Source organism: Natator depressus, chromosome 10 (assembly GCF_965152275.1).
Source record: "Natator depressus isolate rNatDep1 chromosome 10, rNatDep2.hap1, whole genome shotgun sequence".
Taxonomy (NCBI): domain Eukaryota; kingdom Metazoa; phylum Chordata; order Testudines; family Cheloniidae; genus Natator; species Natator depressus.
Window position 1 is genome coordinate 40,185,941 of NC_134243.1, and position 13,336 is coordinate 40,199,276.

Sequence of the window (13,336 nt, forward strand, 5' to 3'; positions counted from 1 at the left end):
ATGTCACATGGGCTGCAGCTCTGTGCTGATTGGGCTGCAAGCAGCCCAAGGGCCACAGGTTGGGAACCACTGCCTGAAGGAAGGGCAGGGGCACCTGTGCAGCAGGGATGTAGCTGCCTTACAGTCTATAGCAGGTAGGTGTGTTCAGGGTTAAGTGTCAAATCTACTGGCCCCTCTCTGGAGCCCCCCACAAGCTTGCCCTCCCCTGCACTTTGGTGGTGGCCACAGGAGGCTGCTGACTGCAGTTATGTGGCTTCTTTGCAGGGGAAGAGCAAGGCCCTGGGTGGCCAAGCAGGGTGGGGATTTACCCTGGGAACGTTCGTTAATTCATGAAGCACCATGTAACTGGTGAGCTGGGTCTGGTGGTACACAGGGGAAAACTGAGGCAGAGCGTGTGACTTGCCCCAGGGCCATGCTCCCAGTTTGTAGCAGAGGTGGAGTTAGACTCCAGGCATTCCTGGCCAGCAGGCCTGTGTGCAGACTACCAGCCCAGATACCTTCCCCGTGATCTGCTCATACCATGGGGCAGCGCAGACAGGGGCTCTAGTCCCGGCTTTACCATTGGCCGCTGGGAGACGGGGCATAGTTCTGCCCCTCCGTGTGCCTCAGTTTCCTGCCTCTTAAATGCCACCGCCCTCCGTTGCAGAGGGGTCCAGCTGGAGCTGACCAGCCCTGCAGCCAGCCTGGGTCGGGAGGGGTTCTCGCCTGGCAGAGCCGGGCTCTGGTCCCCCCTCTGCCGCAGGCGGCCAGGCGCGCTCTGCCCCTTTAAGCGCCGCCTGCTTTGCCTGGCTCTGCCCCCTCGCTGACAGCACCAGCCACACGCCCGTGCGCGGAGCCCCGGCTGCAGGCGGCACCAGCCCGGCTCCAGGCAGGACGCGCGGCGCGGCTCGGCGCGCTCCCACTGCGGCTCCCTCCATGGCCGCTCTTGCCCGCGCGGAGCGGGGCACCAGGGGCCGGGCACCAGCCTCCCAGGGCGGGCGAGAAGGAGGGATCTGAGCCGCTCGCCGCCGGGCCCCCCCGCCATGTGGGGAGCTCCGGCGCCTCCCAGCCAGCAGCCCAGCCTGGGGCCGAGCCCCGCGCTCAAGGAGCTGCCGCTGCAGCCGGAGCAGTCCCGGCTGCCGTGCCCAGCCCACTAGCTCCGGCGCGGCCGCTGGCAGAGCCCTCCCGGCCAGCCGCGGGACCCCCAGGAGGGCTGTGTGTCGGCCGCAGACCCTGGCACCTGTGGAGCGGCCCGCGGGCTCTGTGCGCACAATGGGCCGCCGGAGCGAAGGCAGACGAGTGGCACTGCACCGTGGCGCTGGAGAGGGGGGGTGCGCGGCCGCCTCCGCCGCACACGGCGCGGCAGCTCCCCTCCTACTGTGAGCCGGTTCCGCTCCTCCACTCGCGGCGATCCAGCCAGAATAACAACAGGGCGCTCCCCCTGCCCCGCCAGTCTCCCTTCTCCGCGTTTCCTGCCCGCCGGCAGGCTCTGCTCCAAGGGGCAAGGAGGGGACGGATCAGGATGGCATCTCCCGGGAGCAGCAGCCAAGAAGAGCCGCGGAGCTGGCTCTGGTGACTCCGGGGCAGCCGCAGCCGGAGCTCCTGCGCAGGAGACGGGAGAGCCGGGCTGGTTTCCCTCGCTGCCGGGCTAGTAAGTTGATGGTTTTCGTGGCCGCCTCGCTCGGCTTATGGCTCTCGCGGGGTGGCTGGTAAATAAACTTTGCGATAGCAAAGCCTGCAGCTTTTGACAGGCCGGCGCGGCGCCCCAGCTGTGCGCAGAGCCGGCAGCCGGCAGCTGGGGTGCAGCATCCTCGTTTAACCTACCCCAGCGATGGGGGCTTGTGGCTGGCCACTGCGCTGGGAGGAGTTGGGCTTGGGGGGAGTCTGCGGGAGGGGCTGGTTCCTTTTGCTGACGCCAACAGTCCTCGCGGAGCCGGCTTAAAATCCGGGTCCCCTCACGGAAAAGAAAGGGTTGTGGGTGGAGGGGGGACCCTTGAGATCCTGGCTCGGAGGCTGGCCTCAGGGCGCCCCGCTGGCCCTTGCAGGGATGGACGGGGCGAAGCTGTCCCGCCCCGCACAGCCAAGGGCCAGCCCGGCCCTTGGGGCCCCAACCCGGCTCGCCCAGTGACGCGTTGCTGGTCTCTCCGCAGGAGGCCGGCGGCTCCCCGAGCCCCAGGACACCAGCCCCAGCCCTGGAAGTCGCCGTGGATCTTGCGAAGCGTTTTCCGAGCTCGCCCTGCTGCGAATATCCCAGGATCATCGTTCGCTGCCCTTGAGCCAAGTGGGCGAAGCTCGCCCGGACAGGTGGCCGCTGTACCCGGAGCCGGCCCATGGGGGCTCAGTGCGCGGCACAAACGAGGCGGGGAGATTGAGCAGGTGGAAGAGGCGGCGCTACTCCCAGCCTCTGTGGGACATCCGGAGCTATGCCTTGTCCGGAGAGCCGGCGAGACCCGGGCAGACGGGCATTGCCCGCCCTCTCTCGCTAGCCGGGAGCAGGGAAGGAATCGCTCAGGGCCCGCCTGCCAGTGGATCTCCATCGGCGGAAGGCGGCTCCCTACGACCTGGCAGCGCTCCAGTCCCATGGGCGTGCGGCTGGGTCCTCGGAGCGGAGCTTGGTTAGTCCTGCCCCGCGCCTCGCTGCTGTGAGCTGCCGGTGCGGAGAGCGGCGAGAGACAGAGCGCGGCTGCGGCTCTCTGGCGCGTGGGACGTTAAGATGGTGAGCTCTCCCCGGCCGAGAGGGGCTCCGCGGAGGCAAGGCCGGGCTGGGGGAGAGCAGAATGGACAGCGCCGGGCGCCCAGGCAGCTTGTGAAGGATGAGCTCCGGGGGCTCGCAGAACACGCAGCCCAGTGAAGACCCCGCCGGCGGTAGCAGCAGCGAGAGGCAGCGGATCAGGTGCCGCATGAAAATGGTGATCGGGCAACTGGAGGGGATCCTGCAGGAGCTCAAGGAGGTAGCCAAGGAGCTCCGGGAGGTGAGCGCCGCTGGGGCGGGGGCACTATGGGGAGTCCCAAAGCGGGCCAAAGTTCCAGGCTCTGCCATGCCTAAAGAATTCCCCTCATGGAGCAGGCCTGGCTAGGAGAAGCAAACTGTTGTGGGCACAGCCTGTGTGTGTGTGTGAGTGTGTCCTACATTGTGGGTACTGAGTGTGTGTGTGTATCTGTCTCCCCGGCCCCTGTTGTGGGTCCAGCCTCTGTGTGTGTGTGTCCGGTCCTCGATCTGTCCCGGTCCCCTATTGTGGGTACAGCTTCTGTGTGTGTGTAGGGGGCAAATTAGATTTCCCCTATTGCCCTAAACCCCAGACAGTCAAATCACAAGTGCATATCTTGACTGCTGTCTGATTTGCACTCTTTTTGTGGAGAAGTCCATGACACCCCCCCACCACACACATACACCATGTCAGCGGAAAATCCGCCCCCCATTTCTATGCCTTCCTCCATCTCCATGTTCAGGATAGCCCTTCACAGGAGAGAGGTGATGCTCCCCAAATCAGCAAATGCAACAGCTCAGTCCCAGCAGCGCCCTTAGCAGGGCCGCCTGTGCCTGTTTTATGTTTATGGTGGATGATTTCCAAGAAGCAAGAAGGGCTCCCAATTGCCGTTGACTCCATTGACTTCGATGCCATGGGCTGCCCAGCTCCACACAGGATCGAGCCCAGTGTAGAGCTCGGGGCATCTGACCCCTGGAGGATTGGGTCCAATAGGCCCCCATGTGGATCAGGTCCTAATATACCAAGCTGTGCCTGTGAATCACAGAAGTAACCTAGACATTCCACCTGTGTGAACAGTGTAGTAGAGCTAGTGTTGTTTGGGTTTCCCATTGGATGTTATGACTTGCTGTGCTTTGGACTGTTATGTGCTGCAGTCAGGTCGTTTTTTTTGCGTTTAATTTCCTTGCCTTCTTTAAAGAAAAGGGGGTGGAGAGAGGAGACATCCCCTGTCCTTAAATGATACCAGATAAGCGTTGCTTCCTTAAGGCTGATCTGGTGAATCCGAATGAATATTTAGCTACAGTTCACTGCATGCTGCCCTGGGTGACGAGAGTAGCAGCCTGTCAGTTTGGCATTGTGAAGACTGGATCTTTCAAGCAGAAAGAGAGAAACTTAATGATGGGGGGGGGAGGGGGTTAATTGGGAGCTGGCATAAAATTGTACACTGCAGCAAATCTCACAGAGAAATCCTGAAATCAAAGGATCCAGGAGACCTCCACCTAACCCTCAGGCCAACAATTCTCCTGTCCCCCATACGAGTGAATTTTGCCATGGATGCAAGTTATTTCCAACCTCCCTTGGCCGGTTTGTTCAGGTGGCAGGCCTGCGTCTGTCAGGCTGGGCAGGAGGAAGTGCTGTGATGTCACAAACTGGGTGGTGCATCAACAGGGTCTGCTAAAATCTCAAGGCCAGATTCTCAGCTGGTGTAAATCAATGTAGCTCCATTGATTTCCACAGCCCTTTGCTGGTTTACGTCAGCTGAGGATCTGGCCCTTAGATGGTGAATTAAATGGGTTTTTGTCCCACTCCCCCAGCCAGGAAGCAGCAGTAGCTGAAGGGGATGGCTCAGCTTTTCCAAAGGGCGTGGCACCAGCTATGGGCAGAAATTTGAAACATTTCCCTGTGTGAAAATAGAAGCTCCTGCTGGGAATCATTTGAGCATGACTAGCTTTTGTTATAACGTGTTCATGAGAAAACATACTGGGCCACATTCAACTCTGGCTGAGCTCCAAGGGTATCTTTCTTTGCTCTTGCCTCCCCTCCCCCGCTCCTCCCAAGGCTGGATTGTGCCTGGGCCTGCATGGTGGACAGCATTGCAAGGAATTCCCCTCCTCAACCTTGCACCCCTGTGCAGGGGAAATGGATAGAATGGCTGGGGAGCAGAGCTGAGGCTCCGGGACCTGATCCAAACCATTGGAGTCAACGGGAGTCTTTCCATTGACTCTAGTAAGCTTTGGATCAGACCCCATCTTAGCACTGCTGGCAACACTAGTGACGTGGCAAAGGCAGGGCCATGGATGCAAAAGGGAGTGCACGTGGCACCCAGTCCAAGTGGGGAGGAGCTGACTGAGCCAGCCAGCTTGCCAGATCCCCACTTGGCACTGGAAGTCGTATACCTCTCCATGCCTCTTGGCCAGAGCTCACAGCCACAATCCAGCTCTGGTGCCTTGCCCAAAATAACCCATCTTGGAAAATAATAGCAGAGCTTTAAAAAACCAGCCAAGGATCAAAGACAGGGTGGGGAGATGCAAGCAGCAATTGCATAGGAATCTATGGGGTAAATCCTGCTGCACTTATCCCTTGACTCACTGGAATTCCATTGGGGCGAAGAATCTGTGGGCATGAAGGCTTTGCAGAGGACAGAGGGGCAGGTTGCTTATTGTGGCTTGTTGCTTTACATCTCTCTCCTGACTCGGCCCAACCTGTGCTGTGGGAGGTGCAGGCAGCAGGAGAAACTCTGCGTGTCTGAGCAATGATCAAACCCCTCTTGAATGACTGCTTTCAGCACCAGAGAGTCTGTGAAATACACACATTCCCCTCTTTGCCCTATGGGACACTTTGGAGCCTAGAAGGCATCATGCACCATCAGGACCATCCTGATGGTATATGCCTATGGGGTCACATTTGGTTTGTTGGGGGGGCTTTAGGCAAACTTGTAGCCCTGTTGTGGAGATGCAGGTGGCCAGACTCATGGGCTGCTTGATGGAAGGAAAAGGCCAACCAGCTAGCCACGTGTTATGTGACTAACAGCTAATCCTTCTCCTCTTTGGAGAGTGATCAATACCTGCCAGAGGGGAAGATTGGAAATGATAACACTAGACTAGGGAGCAGAGCTGGCGGGAAGAAGAGAGAGAAAGCAGAAGTATTGGTAGCTGCTGTCCTCTGGCTGGAAACACAATAGTAGCTCTAGAAGAGACGTGTCTTTCAGCTCCCCAGAAAGGAGGCTGGGCCATGTGGTTAAGGCATAGGAAGGTATTCTTGACCTTCAGCAAGTCACTTGGCCTTTCTGTGCCCCAATTTCCTCCCCTGTAAAACAGGGAGAGTGATATTTATCTGCCTCACCAGGATAAATCCTGTCATGTCCGTAATGTGCTTTGAGAGCCTCAGAGGGAAGGGCAAAGCCTTGTTCTTGTAACAAATCCTGAAAATTGGCCTAGGAGAGTGATTCAGACAGAAAACTCTTGTAACAGAGGCTGAGCTGGGAAAGGGCCTAAAACAGGGCATCCTTGCGCTGGAGGTGATGTCAAGCGAAGAGTGCCCAATGAGTTTCCATGTGGGCATGTGGCTCCTTCCCACTGGAGATGACCAGACACTCTTGCTTAGTTGGAGTCCTTCATCTGGAGGCTGGATTCTTGGAGCCTGTGCATTTTTTGACTCTGCAGCTGAGACTCCCGTGGAATCCTGTCTGAGCTGATAGAGTGGGATGAGGTCAGGTCAGTACAGGGATGAGGCCAGGTCAGGGCTGGAATGAAGACCTCCAGGGAAAAGCCTAGAGGTGAGTTGGATGATTCAGTGCCTGAGTTGCCCTAGTTTTGCCAGGTCATGATTCTGAGGAATGCACATGTGAGCTAAGTGGCAGAAGCTGACCCGTAGTACATGGCTCTCTTCTCTAAGTCAGGACTGAACCAATGTGGGTGCAGTGTTTAATGAGTGAGATGTTACATGGAAATCCAGAGCACTTGTGCACTTTCAAGGCCTGTTGGAACTTTTCAGAACAGCAAAGGGCCTTATCTCCAACCTCCTGGCCAAATGCCACTATGGCTAATTATACCCAACTGCTGCCATTTCAATCAGATGCATTTTTCTTCTTCGCTTCCTGGCCAAAACTATAACTCGTTGCTCCAAGCTGTCACAAGTAACGCAGCTGCCCAGCCTCAGCCCGGAAGAGAGAGAATGTCAGGGGCTGCTGAAGTCTTTGCTGTATGTATCAATCTGTAACATGTTTTGAAATCCTTCAGACTGGAAGGCAGTGAGATCTGTGGGGAAAAGTGCTCGATAAGAGCCAGTTGTCATTATTTATTAGCACGCAAAGTTTCAAAGAAGCTTCCTGTTCCAAGCTGAACTCCCCAAGAGCTGGGATAAGTCTTCCTCATCCACACCTAGCACCCCAGTTTTGCCAGCAGATTGGTTGTTGCCTTCCCCATGTGAATCTCCGCCTGGGAAAGTGCTTTATGTTTAAAATAGGGGACATGGTCAGTATCCGTTAAGCAAAGCTTAATGGCACTGGCTCCTACCTGAGATCTACAGCTTGACATACTTCTGAACGGCTATACTCTGACAGGGGCTATCCTTGGGACTGGAAGCAGTGTTTTGAAAGGGCAGTTTGAAAAAGAACATTTCTTCCTGACCATGGAAACCGAGTGTCGTGCCAAGACATACCTATGATTGCTGAATCTGAAAGGAATACAAGGGAGAATTTTTCTTCCATTTGTTTTCTTTATGTACTTGAACCCACTTGGTGTAGAATCCGTTTCACTGATTCCATGGTATAGTCCATCAGTCGGCGTCTCCCTTGCAGAAAAGACCCTTCTAAACATCTGCAAGGGAGCTGAAAAACCCTTATAAAAATCTTGTAAATGATTTAAAAAAATAATCAGAACTTGAAGCTGGTTTTTCATCTACACTGAGATCTCTGTACACCACCCCAGCAGTTTAAAGGAGGCTCACAATGAGAGTGGATGTAATTTATGCTCACTTTAAGACCCCTTTCACAGATATTTAAGGCCAAGTGGGACCATTCTGATCATCTAGTCTGACTTCCTGCATAATGTGGCCAGAGCAGTTTAAAGAGAACTAAATGTAAAGGACAATCTCAGCCATGCTGTTTAAAGGGTGAACTCGCAGAATCAAACTTGGGGTGGGGGGGTTCAACTGGAATCACCGATTTAAAAAAAAAAATCAGGTGGACGATGTCCCATTGGAGAAGAACATTTGGTCACCCGCTCACGGAGTCTGCTCACCAGCTCACCCCTGCGGTGTCATAGGCAACAGTATTTGAACTGGGCAAAATCTTTCTTGAGACTCTGCATTGAAATTTTTAACCTTTTCCCTGTCTTTGTGACCCTTTTGTGGTGTTAGAGTAGCAGCCGTGTTAGTCTGTATCCACAAAAAGAACAGGAGGACTTGTGGCACCTTAGAGACTAGCAGCCGTGTTAGTCTGTATCCACAAAAAGAACAGGAGGACTTGTGGCACCTTAGAGACTAACACCTTTATTTGAGCATAAGCTTTCATGAGCTACGGCTCACTTCATTGAATGCTCACGAAAGCTTATGCTCAAATAAATGTGTTAGTCTCTAAGGTACCACAACACATTTATTTGAGCATAAGCTTTCGTAAGCATCTGATGAAGTGAGCTGTAGCTCACAAAAGCTTATGCTCAAATAAATGTGTTAGTCTCTAAGGTGCCACAAGTGCTCCTTTTCTTTTTGTGGTGTTGTTGCCCCAAAATTGCAGCCAGTTGCTGTATTATTATTTATATTACACTATCACCTACAGGCCTCAAGTAAGACTAGAAATTGTGTTAGGTGGCATTGGGGAAGATATTGTACAGACACCTAGTGAAAGACAGCCCCCTGTCAAAGAGTTTACAATTTAAACAGAGACAAAAGGTAAGATGGGAAACTGAGGCACGAAGAGAGGAAGTGACTTGAGCAAACTCACACAGCAGGTCAGTGGCAGAGCTAGGAATAAACCCAATGTCTTTTGATTCCCAGTCCAGTGCCCTGACTACTAGACCACAGTGCCTCCTAGTGGTTGGGAGGTTTTGAGGGAACAGCTAATATTCAAGAAATAGTGCAAAATATTTCTGTAAAATGAATTTCACTTTTGTAATGAAACCACAAACGTGAGTTTAGAATAAAGTTTGTGAAATCAGAGCTCCCTAGCATACCATGTGACTTTTGTGGCCAATCAAAACAGCTAGAATTTTGACTACACACTAGTAACAGCAAACTGCTCATGTGTGAGGTACAAACTAACTATTATTTGCAGAAAGCATTCTGAGTAAAGAGTAAATCTCAGAAAACTCCACTAAAGCCCCTTTACACCTCTCTGGTAATGGTTCCACAGGCCCGGGCAGGGATGGGTAAGGGAGCAAGGTTGGGGGTGGGAGGGAAGGAATGTGCCTGGGCAGGGATGGGAGCTGATGGGAGCACTCTGTTCTCCAGTTATTCACTGCTTTCCAGCACCTACAGGAGCCATGGTAAGCACAGCATAAGTAAGAGCAGCCCTGTGGCTGCTCTAACTGATGTCAGGCATTGTGCTTGACCCCAAACAGCCTCAGCATATGGGGAGTGCAAAGGTGGCTTGAAGCAATCTTTGCCCCCACTTCCTGTGCCCCTGTTCCAAGTGCAGGAATGGAGTGGATAAGAATCAGGGATAGAAATAGGTGTCCTGCTGGCAGAGTCAATCAACATTAACTCCCACTGTAGCAAGTCATGGTGGACAGCTGGGGCCAGATTCATGCCTGGTGTGACTTAGCTGAGAATGAATTTGGCCCTTTGTTTAGTGCAATGGGCATTTAACTGACTGTCCACACTGGTGCAACAGCTGGGCCTGATCCAAAACCTTCTGATGTTAGTAGGAGGCTTTCCAGTGACATTTGGATCAGAGCCACATGGAAGAAAGCTAGGATGTGTGCGGGGAATGGTGTGTTGGGGGGCTTATACACTACCTATGGAACATCACTTCTCCTTTTCATGGCATAGACACAACCCCAAACATCCTTGTAACTAACTCCAAGTACAACCTTGAAGCCTTCAAATATCCTATCCTGCAGGATGGAGGGATGTCTTGTGCAGAAATTCAGTGCTATTCAATGCAATTCATCCCACAGGATGAGAAATATAGAGCAGGAAAAGTCATAGTTTAAAGGGACACCATCCACTTGAAGTGCAGTCTATTTCTTAAAAAAAAAAAAAAAAAAAAAATATCTGTTTAACTGCTTCCAAGCCCTAAATCTGCCTGGTAGTCCCCTGCCCGTTCTCCTGCTTTTATAGTCACAGTTTTCTAGTTTAAAAATATTTGTTTCTCCCTTGTTGCTGCCTGAAAGACCCATGTGGACAAGTGAGGAAACTGACTAATCGATTGCACAGAAGAAGCAGGGAAATTGACTGGACAAAAAGTACAGTCAAATATACAAAGCAAATAAACTGGGGTGGGGGTGGGAGGGAGGAGAGTGTTTTTTCCTCCATCTCTGTTACAGGAATTATAGGTGTTACAGCTGTAGCAAGTGCAATAATTTCAGACAAGGGTAATTTTTAAGGCCCTGATGTCCCTTTAAGGTTCCAGGGCTGAAAATTACGTCAGTCTCTTCCCTCAGGGTGAAAGACAAATGAGATCCTCAGCTGGTGTATTTTTGGGGTAAGTCCATTGACTTCACTGGAGCTACATCGATTCACACATGCTGGGGATCTGGCCCACAGAGTCTAGCTAAGTTGTGAACTGAGCTGTGTGAACCTCTGCACCATCATTTCCTTTGCCAGTATTCGCACTCAAGGCCGGATCTTCCCCTATCTGCCCTCCGGCCCCGCAAAAATTATCCAGAGAAAATGTGTTCTCTCTGCCAGCAATTACATCGTCATGTAGCACAAACAGTGCAGTTGCACACACTTTCCTACCTGGCACAGCAGATGCCATGAAAAATCACAGCTGGGCCTTGTGGTAGGAGAGAAATGTCCCCATGTCTCATGGCAAAGAAAGCTGTGAAATCACTGAGGGGAGGTTAGTGAGGGAAAAAAGCAGTGGGTAAACTAACCATTTTGGCGTTCCAGGCTGAGCAGTAGCCTGGCAGATGTTGTGGGTGAGCCGAGATGCCCGTATTATGATTGGGATTTAGGCTAGGATGACATTGGGCGAAAGCCAGAAGTGTCATTAGACTGTTTTTGGGCACTCACTTTCACATAGAAGTGACCATGCTGTGTTTTAATCCTTATTTAATGATTTGGCTAGATTTGTAAATAAAAGAAAATGTGAGTAAACTCCAGATTCCCCAGATGAGCAGTGGTAAACTCTGTTCAACCATGTGTGACGGGCTGTCCACCTCACATGAGCACTGAGTGGGTTAATGGGGGCCGGGGGGCCAATTAACCTTAGACACTGCACCTGGAGGGGAAGCAGGGCCTAAAGGCAGAGGAAGCCCAGCTGGGAGGAGCTGGGATAGGCATGTAAAGCCAGGAAGGCAGAGCAGGAGGAGGCTGCAAAGAGGAGGCCTGTGGTCACTCCCTGGAGGGAAAGGTGCATTGGTCAGAGGCAAGGAGAGGATCCAGGGGGCGAGTGAGCCCTAAGGTCCTGCCTCGTCTAGGGAGCCTTACAAGAGGCCTATAGGGGTGAAGTGGGAGTGGGGGAAGCTCTGATGGCAAACTGAGAGATAGGGGAGGAGATAGAGGCTGAGTAGAAAGGAGCCCAGGGAATCAGCAACCGGGACTTGAGAGTGAGCAGAGCTGGATTGCCAGTCAGAGGGTCCCTGGGCTGGAGCTCACAGTAGTGGGTGGGCCTGGGTTCCCCTGCCAGCCACTGGGACATGGCCCAGGATCATAGAATCATAGAATCATAGAATATCAGGGTTGGAAGGGACCTCAGGAGGTCATCTAGTCCAACCCCCTGCTCAAAGCAGGACCAATCCCCAATCAAATCATCCCAGCCAGGGCTTTGTCAAGCCTGACCTTAAAAACTTCCAAGGAAGGAAATTCTACCACCTCCCTAGGTAACGCATTCCAGTGTTTCACCACCCTCCTAGTGAAAAAGTTTTTCCTAATATCCAACCTAAACCTCCCCCACTGCAACTTGAGACCATTACTCCTTGTCCTGTCCTCTTCTACCACTGAGAATAGTCTAGAACCATCCTCTCTGGAACCACCTCTCAGGTAGTTGAAAGCAGCTATCAAATCCCCCCTCATTCTTCTCTTCTGCAGACTAAACAATCCCAGGTCCCTCAGCCTCTCCTCATAAGTCATGTGTTCCAGACCCCTAATCCTTTTTGTTGCCCTTCGCTGGACTCTCTCCAATTTATCCACGTCCTTCTTGTAGTGTGGGGCCCAAAACTGGACACAGTACTCCAGATGAGGCCTCACCAATGTCGAATAGAGGGGAACGATCACGTCCCTCGATCTGGAGCTGGAACAGAAAGCTGCCTGAGGTGGCATGTGGACAGCCTGTCCAGTGGGACTCTGTCACCCCAGGATGGGGGACTGTGTAGTGACCTGGCCGGAGAGTCGAGTTGTAAAGGAGGCGGGGCGGGGGAGGGGAGGAGGGCACGTCACAGGGTGAATAACCATTGGTGAGCAGTGCCAGATGGGGAGAGAGCTAATTTCCTGACCTAACCACAAGGATGCACACCTGTGGTGAGTGGGGCCCTTTACACCATGTTTACCTTGGTCCACGGCTATGTGTGAAATAACAATGGATCCATCTGTGGAAACTGACTTTTGGAAAAGGAAAACAAAGGCTTGAAAATAGAAGTGATTCTCTGTCCCACCCACCGCCCCACCCCATTAAATAGACATTGTTTCCTCACCCCTAGAAATGGGACCCTGGCATCAGGGGATCCGGGTTCCACTGTCAGATTTGACTCAGCGTGCCCTTGGCCTGGAATAATTCGTAAGTACTGTGAGGCTCCATTAGTGAACGGTGAGCAAAGCAGGCAGAGATCTGACCCTGCAAGGTGCTGAAGAAGGGTGAAATGTCGTTCATCTTACCAGCGTTAAGATTTTGTTGGGTGGGGAAGGCAAAGTTCTCACACCATATGGTGTTGTTTCTGTCCCGGGGGGCATGTTACAAATGCCAGAAGAATGAGCAGCAACTGGTCAGCAGCATGTAATGTCAGCATGAGACAATAAATGCCCTAGCTAGATATGAGCCCAACCTACAAAATTCAGGCTAAGGGGAGCTCTGATACAGCGGCTTTGTGAGACCCATTATAGTTGCAGGGACTTCTAACAGGCTAGCAGGTGCTAGGGCTCATTTGGAGATGGAAAATCCCTGGAGTTATAGTCAGTGATGATACAAATGTTCCGGCAGGGATATTAGACCTCATGCGTCCAGGTTTAAACCAACCCTTAGCTACTGGAAAGCGGGGTGAGACCTTCAGTGGAGCAGATTATCCACATCTGTCTAGTGTGGGGTTCTTGTGCCTTCCTCTGAAGCAGTTGATGCTGGCCCCTGTCAAAGACAGGCTGCTGACCTAGATGGACTTCGGGTCTGATCCAGTTTGTCCATTCCTATGTTCAGGTGCTTGTACCTTCTCAGAAGGTTCACTGTAATCGCTGCTGACCCCTGCTGGGAAATGGGTCCATGAATAATACTGAGGTCTTGTAAACCTCACTTCCTGCAGGTAAGGAAAATCTTCAGGGGCCAGGCTGGTGTAATGGGG

At 52.8% G+C, this 13,336-nt stretch overlaps 1 protein-coding gene across 2 annotated transcripts in view; it reads left to right on the forward strand.

Annotated features, from left to right (window-relative positions):
- The first annotated feature begins 1,095 nt into the window (after positions 1–1,095).
- The window catches only part of INSYN1 (inhibitory synaptic factor 1), a 91,381-nt gene continuing 79,140 nt past the window's right edge, over positions 1,096–13,336 (forward strand). The window contains exons 1-2 of one of the 2 annotated variants that reach the window (XM_074965859.1): positions 1,096–1,630; positions 2,130–2,951. In XM_074965859.1, the coding sequence (XP_074821960.1) occupies positions 2,793–2,951 (159 nt within the window). In that variant the 5' untranslated portion in view covers positions 1,096–1,630; positions 2,130–2,792. Of the gene's footprint in view, positions 1,631–2,129; positions 2,952–13,336 lie in introns of those variants that run through there. The other variant, XM_074965861.1, reaches the window with a different exon arrangement.